The sequence below is a fragment of the Carya illinoinensis genome, chromosome 1 (genome assembly GCF_018687715.1).
Source record: "Carya illinoinensis cultivar Pawnee chromosome 1, C.illinoinensisPawnee_v1, whole genome shotgun sequence".
Classification (NCBI taxonomy): domain Eukaryota; kingdom Viridiplantae; phylum Streptophyta; class Magnoliopsida; order Fagales; family Juglandaceae; genus Carya; species Carya illinoinensis.
The window spans coordinates 50,725,927-50,741,360 of NC_056752.1; the positions used below are offsets into that span (position 1 = coordinate 50,725,927).

The following is a 15,434-nucleotide window of genomic DNA, read 5'->3' on the forward strand; positions in this document are numbered from 1 at the left end:
GCATGTTCAATATTTTTTATTTTACATTCAAACATGAAACCTATTATATAATAATACACGCTTTTAAAGTAATCTTTTAAGTTTTGTTATAGACAAATTTTTATATATCATTTGCCCCTCTACATAAAATCATGGCCTCGTCCCCACCGAAGGTGTTAGGTTGCGAGGTGGGTTAGATCTAAAAGATGTGAAAAACGCCAAACTTGTAGGCACCTCGTGTCATAGTTAGAGGCGCGGTGGTGCGTGACACTTATGGGTGGGCTAGGCCGCACATGAGGATCACACATTAAGAATTTTGCGACAAATCGACAATACTTCTATCTTCTAACACAAATCGACACAGCTAGGGAGAAGGATAAGATAATGCATGTTTGAGCTTTGTTGTTGAAGGCAGCAAATCAAACCACCAAGTTGTGGAGAAGGAAAAAAAAGAAAAAAAGAAAAAAGCTCCTCTCTCCTTACTTGCGAAAATGGTTAAGGGATTTATTTATATTTAGGAAGTGAGATGAGAATTTTTAGTTTTAGATGAAAATTTAAAATATTATATTTTAATATTATTATTGTTTTGAAATTTGAAAAAGTTAAATTGTGATTTAAAAAAAAATGAATTGTTTATTATATTTTGTATACAAATTTGTATAAATTGTAGTGATGATATGAGAATTTTGTGTTACCAAATCTAACAGTTTCAATATAAAAGAGTTGTGATACTTATCATCCTCATACATTACATAATATATTTTTTTTCTCCTACCAAATATATGATATATAGATGATGAGTAGAATAATTTAATTAGTTTTTAAAAAATAAACCAAGATTTAAAAAATAAATAAATATGGTGTGTAGTGTTTAGAATAATGAATAAAATTTTTCATGTTTAAAAATATTTTTATTTTTAAAAAAGAATCTATAAATACTACTATAGGCAGTTGGGGATGCATATTTACACATCACACCAGGATAATATCAAAATCATCTCCTAGTTGGTTTATTTTGCTTTAGAAAAGTTATCTTCTCAAGTTTGTATGTATAACACACGTAATAAAGAGTTTTTATGACTTGATTTGATTTAAAAGATAAATTTTAAATTTTAAATATTATAAATTAAATATTATTATTTAAGCGACGTATATTATGTATTTCAATTTAACACATTAATAACTCATTTGCTTTATTATTTATATATTTATTTTTATTCAATAGAATAATTTGATGCGCGTGGATTGATTCAGTATTTAATAAGTATTATTAATATTAAGTATAAATCAAAATTAAGCAAATTATGACTTATACGTACTCTACTCTCAATGATATTTTTTTAAGAGAAATGCTATTATGTATTTTGTGTTTTTGTACATCATGAAAATTTTTACATAATATATCACTTTTTATTTGTTGTCTATTTCACTTAAAATTTAATTTCACATCAATTTTGTCAATCTAAAAATAGTAAAATAACATTTTTTTTAAAATTTGTTGGCTGGTTTGTTTTGTACCATTTTATGTTTAGTGTGCATAAAAAGTAAATGATATTAAAACTGTCCCTCTTTAGACAGTGAATCTTATAAGAGGATTTTATTGGAGACCACTAATAAGAGGACACATCAGCTGAGTACATCAAAGGCGACTAAACCTGGCCACACTGAAACGCCTACACCTTTTACAAAATTAAAAATGATAGTTGCACCTATCCGCTGAACAAATTTCTTCTTCCCCTTTTCATAAACCCAGCCGCACCATTTATCAAAACTGAAATCTCCTACTCCTGACAACCAAACTCAAATCGACGAACCCGTACCGTGGCACCCACAGTCCCAAACTAACAAAAACTAGTAGATGATAAATATAATCTTTTTCTTCTCCCTACTGTTGGTTTTTGCAAAGACTCGTAAAAGGGAAAACAAAAATCTAAATACCCTTTACAGCATATGCAGCCTGTAGAACAAAATACTCAACTGAAAAGGAATTTTACCTGACGACGAAAATTTTTACGTAAAATATGCAAGCTAAGCACAGGGAAAAAAATAAATAAATAATAGGATGTATAGGAAAGTAGGGGTTGAAGATAGAGAATTTTCATTAACTTTACAAAATGAAATGTAGTTCGACCGCCTTATACTTTACTATATTAATAACCGAGCTATTAGAGCTCAAATTGAGTGGCCAATAATATCATGGGGTCATTAATGTACATATAAGTATATGAATATGGTAAAATGATTTTGGACTAAAGTGGAATTGATATTGTGAACAAATGAAATCTTTCTAAAGCTTTGAAATGATTATCGGTCCAGGTACTATAGAGAAACAACGTGGAAATGAGAGAGAGGTTAGGTTAGAGTCTGCACCGACGTAGAGAGAGAGAGAGAGGTTAGGGTTCGTGAAGGAGAGGGAAGAAGAGAGAGGGGTGGAAGAGAGAATGAGAGAAAATGGTTCGTAAAGGAGAATGAAGAAGAGAGAGAGGGAGGGGGTGGGGGTAGATGACTATGATAATTTGATTTTCCTCTACAGCATACCACATAGATTGAACATATATCCCCTACGTGGCTTATATCTATTGGTTGTCGTTGTTTTCCCTCTATCGGATAAACTTGATTGGAGTTATTCTCATATTAAAAGGCCTAAAAGCATCCTTATTGGCTTAGCAAATTCATATTCAAATTTTGTCAATATCAACACTTATTTTCATTTATCTATTCCATCTAAATTTAATCCCTATATTGAATTACCCATTCATTCTTTATATAATAATAAAATATTATTAAATTAATAATTTTTTTATTTAATTTATTTTATCACATTTTGTAATTCTACCAATTAAATGTTAATAATAATTATATTATAATTAAATTAATATTAAAAAAGTATTATTAAATGTTAATAAGAATTATATTATATTATATTAATATTAAAAAAAGTATTATTAAATGTTAATAATAATAATTATATTATATTAAATTAATATTATAAAAAAGTATTATTAAATGTTAATAGTAATTATGTTCTAATTAAATTAATATTAAAAAAAGTATTGTTAAATGTTAATAATAATTATATTATATTCAATTAATATTAAAAAAATATTATTAAATGTTAATAATAATTATATTATAAATGTTAAATGTTAATTATATTCTAATTAATTTAATTTATTTATTTAAAATAAAAAATTAATACTTTAATATTTGATAAATGAATAGTAATTTTTTATCTTTAGATAACTATTATAACAAAAATATTATTAAATGTTAATAATAATTATATTATAAATATTAAATGTTAATTATATTCTAATTAATTTAATTTATTTATTTGAAACAAAAAATTAATACTTTAATATTTGATAAATGAATAGTAATCTTTTATTTTTAGATAACTATTATAACAAAAATTTAAATTATTTTAAATTTATCTAATTCAATATGAAAATTTTTTAAATCAAATTATGTAAATTTTGGTCATATATTTCGTTTTACCAAACCAATGATGATGATCTGTACCCTCGTTTTTTTAGAATCAATGTTTTTTCGAAGGGAAGTAGCTGGGATCAACACAAAGGTCTACTCATAGATGTTGTAGCCACAACAGACAAACATCCACAGTATCGGGTGCCTGCAGTACAAAGTCCACGCCTGATCAGTTGTTTAATCTCAGATCAAACAAAGTGAAAACCATGTCGGAGTCGGCGAACTTCGTGGAAATGCAAATCCCGCATCAAAAGTTTTACAACGGAATCCAATTCCCATACGCTCTATCTCCCAACCCCGAAACTCCATTATCTCTATCTCATCTCACACAAGCCATCAAATCCCAGAAACCCTTTCTCGAAGCTTTGCTCCTCAAGTCCGGCGCCTTACTCTTCAGGGGCATCCCGGTAAGTACAGCCTCGACCTTCAACGATGTCGTTGAGGCCTTCGGTTTCGATGAGCTTCCGTACGTGGGAGGAGGCGCCCCTCGGACCAAAGTAGTTGGTCGGGTTACCACAGCAAATGAGTCCCCGCCCGACCAGAATATTCCTTTTCACCACGAAATGGTTCAGGTATGTTCTGTAATTTCATCCCAAATTTTTCTGGCAAATAGTTAATGAGTTTTAAATGTGCGAGCCTTGTTTGAGAATTCGGAATCTAAGTTCAACTGGGATTTTCTGAATAGCTTCCGGAATTTCCCTCCAAATTGTTCTTCTTCTGTGAAGTAGAGCCTGGAAGTGGGGGAGAAACTCCTATAGTTCTTAGCCACATTGTCTATGAAAGAATGAAAGAGAGACACCCAGAGTTCGTTGGACGACTGGAAGAGCACGGATTGGTATATACGCGGGTATTGCTGGAAGACGACGACCCTTTATCTCCAATCGGACGTGGATGGAAGTCTACGCTCTCGACCGAAGACAAGAGTGTAGCCGGGCAAAGGTTTGAGATTGACCCATTAATGTTTGATAATTTGAACTGTTTTTATTTTTTATTTTCGGAAATTCTATCTGCATTACGAGCTGCAGGGTGCCAAATTCCTTTCAATAGTATGGGATAAAGTCATTTGATATTGATTCGGGATTCCTATAAAACAAGAACAAACCAGACAAAGGACCATGTATTACACTTAGTGATCAAATCATGGATCTTAAATCAACTTCACAGCAGATGCACGATACCTCATAACACTAGATTTATTTGCTCTTCTTCTAGAATGTACTATAGTTATTCTCTGCTGTAGTTTGTTACTCTCTGCTGTAAATCGTTAGCTACACATTGATTCTTATTCTTTGTAAAGGTCTATGTATAGACTCTGTAGTTACCATTCCATATATAGAAAATATCATTCACTCTCTCTCGTTCTGTTCAACACCATGTTGTTGACTTTTTATGGTGGTTAATCTGATCGGGAATGCATGCAGTGAGATATAAGAGGAATAAGTGGAAGTAAAATACACACTTACACAAAAGCTGTAGATTTCATCATTATCTAGTCCTGTTCGATCTATGTATTTTATGATCATATCTGTAAACTGTTGCAAAACATATTATGTTCAAACTCATCAGAACAACTAAAATGTTGCACACCTTCCATTGTTGTACGGCTCTCCTGTTATAGTTTTGACTTGGTAGATAATACCAAGCTCATTGCCATGCGCCATCGTTGAGGACATTGAGGTCCTATATGTCATCTTAGATGTAATCTCCCGTCATTTTTGGCAGGGCTGCTAAGTTGGGTATGAAGTTGGAATGGCTTAAGGATGGTGCAGTTAAGACAATATGGGGTCCAATGCCAGCTATTAAGTACGACAAGGCGAGACAGCGCAATGTTTGGTTTAACCAAATGGCTTTTGCTTATACAGTCTATGATGCAGGGAATGATCCTGGGAAAGCTGTTACCTTTGGGGATGGCAAACCTATACCAGCTTACATCATCAACGACTGCGTCAACATCCTTGAAGAGGAATCTGTAGCCTTTCCTTGGCAGAGAGGTGATATTCTTTTGCTGGACAATTTGGCTGTTCTCCACTCCCGAAGATCATCTAAAACACCTCGCCGTATACTAGCTTCACTCTGCAAGTAGTATAGGCTTTTAATTGTATGCATGTTCCTTTTAGGCCATGTTATGAAAATGTATAAATAAAATTGGCACATTCGCATGCAACTATGCGTGCAACTTAAGCCATGTTGTGGAGAGAGATGTATAAACAATACCTTTACAAATTTGGTTGAAAGTTTTAATTCACCTGTCTGGTCGTACCCATGCCATATATGTCACCACTTCAAATGCAAGGAGAAACCAAAGGCACAAAGGGATTGAAGTTTGAAAATTTTTAAGCAAAGCATGCATTCAAATCCAATTTAATCTTTTTTTTAGCACTCCAATTTTCTCTATCCTTGAGTTAGAAATTCTATGCAAAACTCCTAATTAAAGTTTCGAAATAGTAAGACACATTTTTAAGGCTAGGAACTTATATATATTAATTTCATTTTTTTCAACAATAAATTTTTAAAAATAAAATTATTTACATGATTTCTAAATTAGAAAATAATTTTTCATCTTTTTTTAAAACAAAACTATAAATTCATTTTAATGATATTATAATTTATTGGTATTCAGATTGAAAATAATAATGTAATTCTTTCAAGAATAAAAACTAGGGAAAATATTACATTCTTAATTTTATTAAGAATAATCTCAAAATGAATATTAATATTTAAATACACGGTCGGATACGGAGCTGAAAGACGCATCAAACCCAACAGCACCAAAGGCTGGGCCGGAGCTGAAGACCCAAAACAAAAGTCCAATATTTTCCTTCAGCACAGTTATATATCGGGTAACTGTGTTGCGCTGCAATTCATTGTTTTGAAACATATGATAAAGACACCTATTTCCTCGTTTTAATTAGGAAAAGTGAAAATATGGTTGGATAGATTGCATCACATAACCTGAGTGAACGGTAGCCGAAAACCCTCACACACGGTTGTGCCGATTAGTGCAAACCATGCGCCCATGGTAAGATGAGGGTGGTGGTAGATTTAAATTTAAAAATTTTATGTTTAATTATTTTTATGTATTTTTTTATGTACTTCACTGATTTAATTGATTGTGTATTAAAAAAATTGATACAGTCAATTATATCAGTAGAGTGTGTAAAAAATATGTAAAAGTAACTGTATATGATATTACTTATTTAAATTATATGAAAATCACTTAATGTAAAGTGTGACATGACGAGGTGCGGGACTCATGAATGATTTACGTTTTGCATTAATTTTTTTTATTTTTTTATTTTTTTATTTTTTATTTTTCTAAAAGATTGACAGGTTGAGAGCGCCTTGGCAGGACGTGTGTGTTGTATGGCCACCAAACTGCTTTCGGTAGATTGAGCCAAATTGAGCTACAAGAGGAGAAAAGACTCAAAAAAATATAAAAGAAAATAAAATTATAGACATATAAAAGGGAAAGAGGAAAAGTGAGAAAGATAAGAGCTGATCACGTGTATAATTGGCCTCATTTTCTTCCATCAATTATTGTAATTCATACCAAATCTTTGGACCAAATTAATATAAGTTTTTAGGAAACTAACTAACTTTTTACATATTATTATTAGATGAACACCTTATCTTAACATAATTTATATTATCAATGTTAGGGGTTTTTTTGGATGCCCAAAAGGCCCAATAGCTGGACCAATACCTAGGGGCTCGTACCAATCGAGCCATCTGTTGACTTGATTAAACGGCTCTTGACCTGTATAAATCAGATTTAGAGTCTTGAGCAGAAGTTAGTTCACGACTATTGAAATGCAGAAAATTAGTCCCGACAAAAAGGGAAGAGAAACAGGCCATCTCAACGGGACTAAATCCTAAAATAAAACAGATTAGCATGCCGTATTAAAATTGCTTATCAAAGGATCACGTTGCATTAAAATGCATTATTCAAATGACCACATCACATTAAATGAGCATGACATAAGAGATTTTAGGAGGAGTCCTCTTGACCGTAAGGCATGATTGCCTAATCCTTAAAACCATGTATAAAAAGGAACTCTCATATATTGGACAAGAGTTTCACTCTAGACATTTTAGACTCTTTAAACTCTCTTTATTTTCCTACACATTTACTAACTTTGACATTGGAGCCTCTTTCAACCATCCAAGGGCCACTACCACTTTTTGGTGTTTTCTCTATTTTTACATGTTCTTGATCGAAAACTCATATTACTGAAAAGCCCGATTCAAATATATACAAAACATAACGTTAACAATAGTTGACATTTTATCTTAACATAATCAATTCAATTAGCAAGAAGATCTTGAAAAAAAAAGTCGTATATAATCAAAGTATCAAATAAATAATAAAGATGAAAGTGTTTATTTAATTTAATTTAAACTATGATAAATTTTAAATATAAATGGCCCGCTTTACCGAAACCAACAAGAAATTCAAACGCACAGCGAGAGCGGGAGAGAGAGATGCCAAGGAACGAAGGGAAGGCGAAGTCGGGGAGGAAAGCACTGAAAGATTTATCTAACAACAACGATGTTGGAAGGATCTCGAAACTCATGCATTCAAAGAAGAAGTTACCGGAGAGGGAGAACGAGGATCTGTCCAGGAAGGCTGAAGAAGACGACGCGCTCGACCGCCTTCTTCTCGTCCGGTCCGATCTCTCGTCTCTAACCCACCAGGTAACAATCTCAGAGCGAAAGAGACCCCTCAGGATCTGTTTGGCTAACCGAAATTGTGAGTGAAAAACGAAGGGGAAAAAGGATTTAATCTTAAAAAATCTATGTTTACTCGTTTCTATTTCTTCACCTTTTGTATTGATCATAGCTTTATGTGCGTCAATCTCTGTGTGTTTGTGTGCTCAGGATTGTTCCCTTTGTCCGTTTTTTTTTTTGCTGTTTGGTTGCTGAGAAAGTGTGGGCGTAGGCAAGAAATCCTTTTATTTTAAGACAGAGAGACGCAGCTTATTTTAAACTTTTTTCAATAAATTCCTTTAAACGAGGGAAGAACTTGGAATAAATTTCAAATTATAGAATCTTCAGTGCTGTAGGTACTTGAATCTTGTAGTTTGACTTGTTGCTATTTGGGATTTGGTTCTGTTTCTTGATTTGTTTAACTGCCACCTTTGGGCGACGTTTGTGTAACTAGGAAATGCGGGAAACAAGAGGTTTTGTTTGTGAATATAATAGGAAATGCTTCATGGAGGCTCACGGCGCAATCTTTCTTGCAGTATCCATGACTGCATAACTGGAGTCCAAGTTGCTTAAGTGTATATTTTTGAAATGGGGGCTTGGAATTTACATTTTTTCTATCCATGTTATTTGACTGGAATTATATTGGAGTTTTCAAGTCTAAACGATTGCGCCTGTGATTGGATACCCCATAGTTTTGTTTGTTTTTGGGAGTGGGGGGATTTTTGGAATTAATGGTATAATTGCCAAACGAAGACATGCGGTACAAGATGATCCATTCCAATGTATGTTTCGCAGAAATTTGGTACTAATGAACACGACGGATGAATGTGAGTAGCAACTTATCGTCAATTCGTATTGATATACTCGTTTCGTGAGTTGATATGCCCTGTTAATACTGTAATAAAAGTTATCTTGGAATGCTTGAAACTGTACGAATAGTATGAGAAGAACACGCATGTAAACATGCTTAATTTGAAACGTAGAATTGCAATTTAGAGAAAATTTATTTCTAACATGTGAAAAGTCAAATGAACAAGAAAACAAAAGGCCAGAGCAGCATCGATAAATTTTGAAGCAAAATAGGGTGAATTATGCCTATTATGGGAGGAATTCGACAAGCTAGACGGAATATCTCCCCTCCTTGTGGAAAGTGGAAAACTGTGTATGTTTGCGATGGTTTGCGTCGCTGATGTTCCAATATGTGTTGATCTTGGAATACCGGTTAATTTGTTAACTTCTCTCTTTTTTTCCCCATACATAAATGTGTTGAATAAACCCCCCAAGTGTGAAATGGGTTTGGATTTGCAGGCACCAACCCCATGACCACCCACCACCACCTACCATTTTTAGGCCACCCACCCTCTCCCAAGTCAAAAGATGCAGGCCATCGTAGATGTTTGCTCTCCTATAAATAGGAGAGCTTAAGTGTGCAGAAAAATTCATCCTCACTGAGGTGAGAGATCGAGGCAGAGGCTTGGGGCGAAATTTGGATTCTGGGGAAACCCAGAACGGAGGCCATTTGAGAGAGATAGAGAGTTATTGATGAGTGTTTGTAAAATTATACAAACATATTGAAAAATTGAATTTCCGCTTCAGTGGACGTAGGCAAATTGCCGAACCACTTAAATACTGTCTCTATCTATTGTGGGTGTGATTTCTGGGTGGCTCGGAGGCGCAACAAATAGTATCAGAGTTTCGGTTCGTGTTACCCAGAAAATTACACTTGATCAAAATCAACTTTTGATTACACCACAATGTTCCTCTCATCAAGACGGATCCGTAGCCGCAAACGGCGTCGAAAACGGATGCCGGAGGAGCCCGTACGCGCTCCTAGAAGTTGGAGAGTGCACAGACGCGCCTAAATCGCGTCAGAGGAAGAAGACGAGTGGGAAACACGCGCCCACGCGCCCCCACTCGCGTCTGGAGGAAGAAGACGCGTGGAACACACACTCCCACGCTCCACTGTAGCAGAAGACTGATCTGAACCGTCGAAAAGTCGCAGATCGATTTTGGGCTAGATCTAAGCCATTCGGAGTCCGATTTGAACGATCAAATAGTGCTTTCCAACTATTTGGATCATTCTGGACTCATCCGTACGGTGGGAATGTCGAGATTCGCCATCGATACTATCGATCTGAACTGTCGGTGTGTTGCAGATCATGTTGGGCTAGATCTATGCCAATTGGAGTTCTGTTGTGATGATCAAATAGTGCTGACAAACTATTTGGATCATTTCGGACTCATCCGTACGGTGGGAATGTTGAGATTCGCCATCGGTACTGTCGATCTGAACTGTCGATGTGTTGCAGATCATGTTGGGCTAGATCTACGCCAGTTGGAGTTCCGTTGTGATGATCAAATAGTGCTGACAAACTATTTGGATCATTCCAGACTCATCCGTACGGTGGGAATGTTGAGATTCACCATCAGTACATTCGATATGAACCGTTCACGTGTTACAGATCATTTTGGGCTAGATCCACGCCAGTTGGAGTTCCATTGCGATGATCAAATAATGCTGACAAACTATTTGGATCATTCCGGACTCATCGGTACGGTGAGAATGTTGAGATTCGCCATCGGTATTTTCGATCTAAACCATTCATAGTTGCAGATCAGTTGTAGGCTTGATCGTAGCCAGTCAGAGTCATGATGGACTCATTTGTTTAGGGCTTGATCGCAGCCAATTGGAGTCGTGCCAGACTCATTGGTTTTGGGGCTTGATGTCAAACAGCTGGAGTCCAGTGTTGCCGGACTCAGTTCGTTTGGGCTTGATTTAAGCCAGTTGGGATCGTGAAATTTGATGGAGCAAATTTAAGATCATTGGACGATGCTGATTAACTTGTTATATCAGCAGGTTTTGGCAGTTATACAACTCATGGAGCATATTGTTATTAAGAGGAGAATCGCATCGGATCTCATTGTGGCTTTCTTTGAAAAGTCAGTTGCAAATAACAAAGTGCATATGAAGCTTTGGTGTGGTAGTGTGGATACGTACAGTCTAAGGAAGTTCTGTCTAGGAGATTGGAAATTTTAAGTGTGTCCATTGTGATCCTCCAATTTTTCCTGGGAACTGACTTAGTGAGGTACTATTCATTTTTACGGTAAATTCATTAAAGCAATGTCATGAAGAAACAATTCAATTTCAGAAAAGGCAGAAGGTACTATTGTTGCCCAATAGCATTTGGCGTTGTGATCAAAAGGTTGGGAGGTCATGAGAATGGCTATGAGTAATTCTGCAAAGAAGTCGAAGTTGAAGTTTCTCAATGTAAGAGATCTTATCCTAGATGAGGAGGTGCGCAGAAGAGATTCTGGCAAGATTTCGAGTTGTTGGTCCTGAATGTTGATAGTAAGGACAGAGGCAAGTCAAGATCTGGACAACAGATGACTCGCTAGAAATTGTGGCAAGACAGGCCACAAGAGACTGCTAAAATCAGGAGAAAATTGTGAATGATGCTGTGAATATGGTGACTGAAGAAATACATGGCGTTGCATTTCTTGCAGTGCACAATGCTGTTAAAGACAGCTTGAAGACAGCAGTCATTCAGTAGTGTTTTCTCAAAAAGGCGTGGAAGGTCACGAATGATTCATTGGTCTTGGCTCGTGGTAATGGTCGTGTGAATTAGATGAGAAAGTAAAAGGAATCCAGTTTTACTTTTCTAAAGAAATCTCCCTAGACCATGACATGAAGTATAGGTGTGAAAGATGGGAACAAAAAGTCAGATGTTCCAGGGATATCTACACCTAAAGTTGATGATCACATAACTGCCAAGACGATCAGACCTCTATGGTGGTTACTACCTTGAAATATATCCTGCTGAATGAAGGTAGTGAACTACGGTATGAAGAAAAATCTTGCAAGAAGGGAGATTATGCAAGTCGGAGACTGCACACAAGATGGGCACATGCGACTGAAGGTAGCAGCAGGATGAAGGGTCAGTCACCCAGATCGGAGAAGGAGACATCAGCAACAGGTTCTCTGATATGTGTCAAGGTCTGTGCGAGATCATTGATTCCTAGTGCAGTAGGAAATGTGTTGCCCTGTATGTATGTGTTGATTAAGGGCACTGTATGTGATAAACTAAAGTTATGCATCACTTTAGTTAGTCTTCTAAGATGAAGACATGAGCTGTAAAAATGCATAGATGATAAGGGATCATGCTGGAGATAAAGCTCGGCATGTTGAGAACCAGTCTCCAAGTTGGAGATTGGTGTGATTGTAGAATTATGGAGCCTGGTTTGAAAGCTGTAAAGGCACCAGGTAGATTGTTCGCTCGGTTGTGGCTCGAGTGAATCTCAGTTTGCTCAAGGTGTACATGAGTGCGAACTCATGGACTCGAGTGAAAGAAGAATCCTAGAGAGTTGAGATTGTGCAGTGAAGTACTTGTAAATCTCCTTTGAAGAAAATCTCTTGCAAGCTCCGTGGATGTAGACGATGTTAATGCATTTGGAGATGCATTTGGAGAAGCATTTGGACATCCATTTGAAAACGTACCTGCAGATGCATTGGAGCGTATTCGATAGCAGAAGCCTCTCATGTCAAAGAATGGGGTGCATTCATTTGAAGAATGAATCAGTTTGTAAGCACCCTGGTATGGCACACTTGGGTGGAGGGGGTGATTGTTGAATAAACCCCCCAAGTGTGAAATGGGTTTGGGTTTGCAGGCACCAACCCCATGACTACCCACCACCACCTACCATTGTTAGGCCACCCACCCTCTCCCAAGTCAGAAGATGCAGGCCATCGTAGAGGTTTGCTCTCCTATAAATAGGAGAGCTTAAGTGTGCAGAAAAATTCATCCTCACTGAGGTGAGAGATCGAGGCAGAGGCTTGGGGCGAAATTTGGATTCTGGGGAAACCCAGAACGGAGGCCATTTGAGAGAGATAGAGAGTTATTGATGAGTGTTTGTAAAATTATACAAACATATTGAAAAATTGAATTTCCGCTTCAGTGGACGTAGGCAAGTTGCCGAACCACTTAAATACTGTCTCTATCTATTGTGGGTGTGATTTCTGGGCGGCTCGGAGGCGCAACAAAATGGGGAATAAAATATATTTGAATGTAGAAGCCCTTGAATCCATAAATGACAGTTATATGGTGTTTGCATAGCTGCACGTTGAAAGTGTAGTGCCCCAGCTTAAATTTCATTGAAATTTTTTGACATATTTCACACTTAGGCAGCAGATTTATTTATATTATTCAATAGGGTTTCTGTTGAAAGTTCACAGAAAAGTTATAGTTTAGGTATATATGCAAATACTTTAACTGGCTGTGATATGGTTGTGGAGTTGTACTAGGAATGAATATTCGCTCTCGACTGATTTACCATGCTGAGCCACTTATCGTTAAACTCAGTTCGCTCAAACACCTGTTATCTGCCAGTGGATGACAATTCGCAGTCGCTCTTATTGCTCCTGTTAAATTAAATGGAATTCCTTTATCGTTGAGTTTTTCCTTGATATGTTGCTAGGTTATTCATGAGTTAGATGTGTGAAATGGCAGATTGATGAACTTGTCGTGCAAGTAATTGAAGTGAAGGCAACAAGCACACAAGGGAAAAAAGAAATTGAATCTTTTACGCATTTCTTGTCCGAAATGGTTTCCTCTTTAAAGGTTACTTCTCCTGGCGTTTCTGTACCTGTATTTCCACTTGCGTGCATTATTTTCCTGATATGGATTATTATCTTCCCAAAATGCAGCCATGGTTTCCCAGATTTCAGAAGGTGCTCTGCAGTCCTCCTGTGGAATCTGAGAATCAGTTGGGGCAGACTGGAGCAACTCAAATAGTTTCTTCGACTAATAAAGTTAAAAGTGATGCTCATGATAGTCCAAAACAGAGCAAGTTGGATTCGTTAGTCTCTCCTTCCCCTCTTGTGTCATGGCGTGCTGAATGCACTATTGAGAGAGGTAGACAGCTGTTTCTCCTCACACCTCTCCCCATATCAAAAACATTATCATCAAAACAGGGCCCATCAAAATCAGTGTTTGAAAGGATCACTTCCAATTCTACTGCTGGGCCGCCAACTTTTTTTACTATTTCAGGAGATATAAATGATGATTTACTTGAAGGTGTACCTATAATGCCAACTCCAAGTAAGCCATCTGATTCTGCGGTGACCGAAATGGAAAACACCCTACAGATTGAATCTTCACCTATGTTTTCAAAACGAGACTGCTCCATGCTTGTTATGACTCCGTGCATGAAAATGTCACCTCCAAAATCTTGTGTATTGCTTGAACCTATATCTGAGTCCTCTCATCAAGGTAATCCTAGGGTTCGTAAGTCCACCCCATTTCCCGTTGGAGTTCATTGCAGTGATTCAGAACGTTCTGAATCCTCTGGTGGTGATACTTCTCAGGGTCTTGCATTTAAGTATCCAGAGCTCTTAGGGATTCAACAGGCTTATAAACTAGGACTTGGAAAGAAAAAGGTAGAAGCATCACCTGATTGGTTTGTGTCACCACCTAAAACATGTGTCTTACTGGACCCGCCCAATGAGAAGTCATCGAAGAATGAAATTGATGAATGCCAGATGCCTATAGCTTCTCATGTTTCCAATCAGCTGGTGAACTTGGCTTCATTAAAGCGAGCCAGTGTTCGATGTGGCCTTCAGCAAACCAACAAATCTTGTAACCAAGGTATTGTTTTTCTATTTTCCTGAACTTTTGATCAACTCACTTGCCATGCGTTGAGCATGATTTACAAAACTAACCTCTTTTTGTTTTTTTGCCCCCATAGAACCTCTCGGAGGCAATTTCGCATTCATGGACAGCACTCCAATGTGGAAGGAACCTGAAAGCATAATGCAGAGGGGCAGACGTGCTGGTGAGAATACACTAAAGAAAGAGTTGTGGACAAGGTTCGAAGCAGCATCTACTCACGGGCTTCGTTTTAATGTATCTGTGCCCCAAAATACTGCTGAGAAAGGGTTTCTTGATTTACTGGATGAGGCCTCTTGTGACGAGTGAAGTTATGTGGGTTTGAGCCGGCAAAGTTATAATTTTGATCTTTAATTGTTGATTTGTAAATGGTGGTTCGTGTTGTATGTTGGAAGCAATCAGGGGTTCAGTCATGAGTTTCGCACCACCTATGACCCCTGCATCTTTTCGTGTCGCTTTTGTTTTTTCTCTTGATAAATCAGATATGCTGCTGCTGATTGTTTTTCTCGAGTCTTTAAGGTACTTCAGTGTACACACATTTGAGGATGGACGCAGATTGTAGAGACATAAAAGAATCTATCTTGAGTTTTCAGCATG

The 15,434-nt window shown here is 36.6% G+C and overlaps 2 protein-coding genes across 2 annotated transcripts; both read left to right on the top strand.

Annotated features, from left to right (window-relative positions):
- The first annotated feature begins 3,538 nt into the window (after positions 1-3,538).
- Positions 3,539-5,731, top strand: LOC122281917 (clavaminate synthase-like protein At3g21360). Its single transcript, XM_043093792.1, has 3 exons — positions 3,539-4,040; positions 4,154-4,407; positions 5,191-5,731. Exons 1-3 carry the CDS (start codon positions 3,675-3,677, stop codon positions 5,549-5,551), a joined length of 981 nt encoding a protein of 326 aa, XP_042949726.1. The 5' UTR covers positions 3,539-3,674; the 3' UTR covers positions 5,552-5,731.
- A 2,170-nt stretch (positions 5,732-7,901) lies between these two features.
- On the top strand, positions 7,902-15,432 carry LOC122281924. The gene is made up of 4 exons (XM_043093802.1): positions 7,902-8,163; positions 13,680-13,790; positions 13,877-14,816; positions 14,917-15,432. Exons 1-4 carry the CDS (start codon positions 7,951-7,953, stop codon positions 15,144-15,146), a joined length of 1,494 nt encoding a protein of 497 aa, XP_042949736.1. The 5' UTR covers positions 7,902-7,950; the 3' UTR covers positions 15,147-15,432.
- The last annotated feature ends 2 nt before the right edge of the window (positions 15,433-15,434 follow it).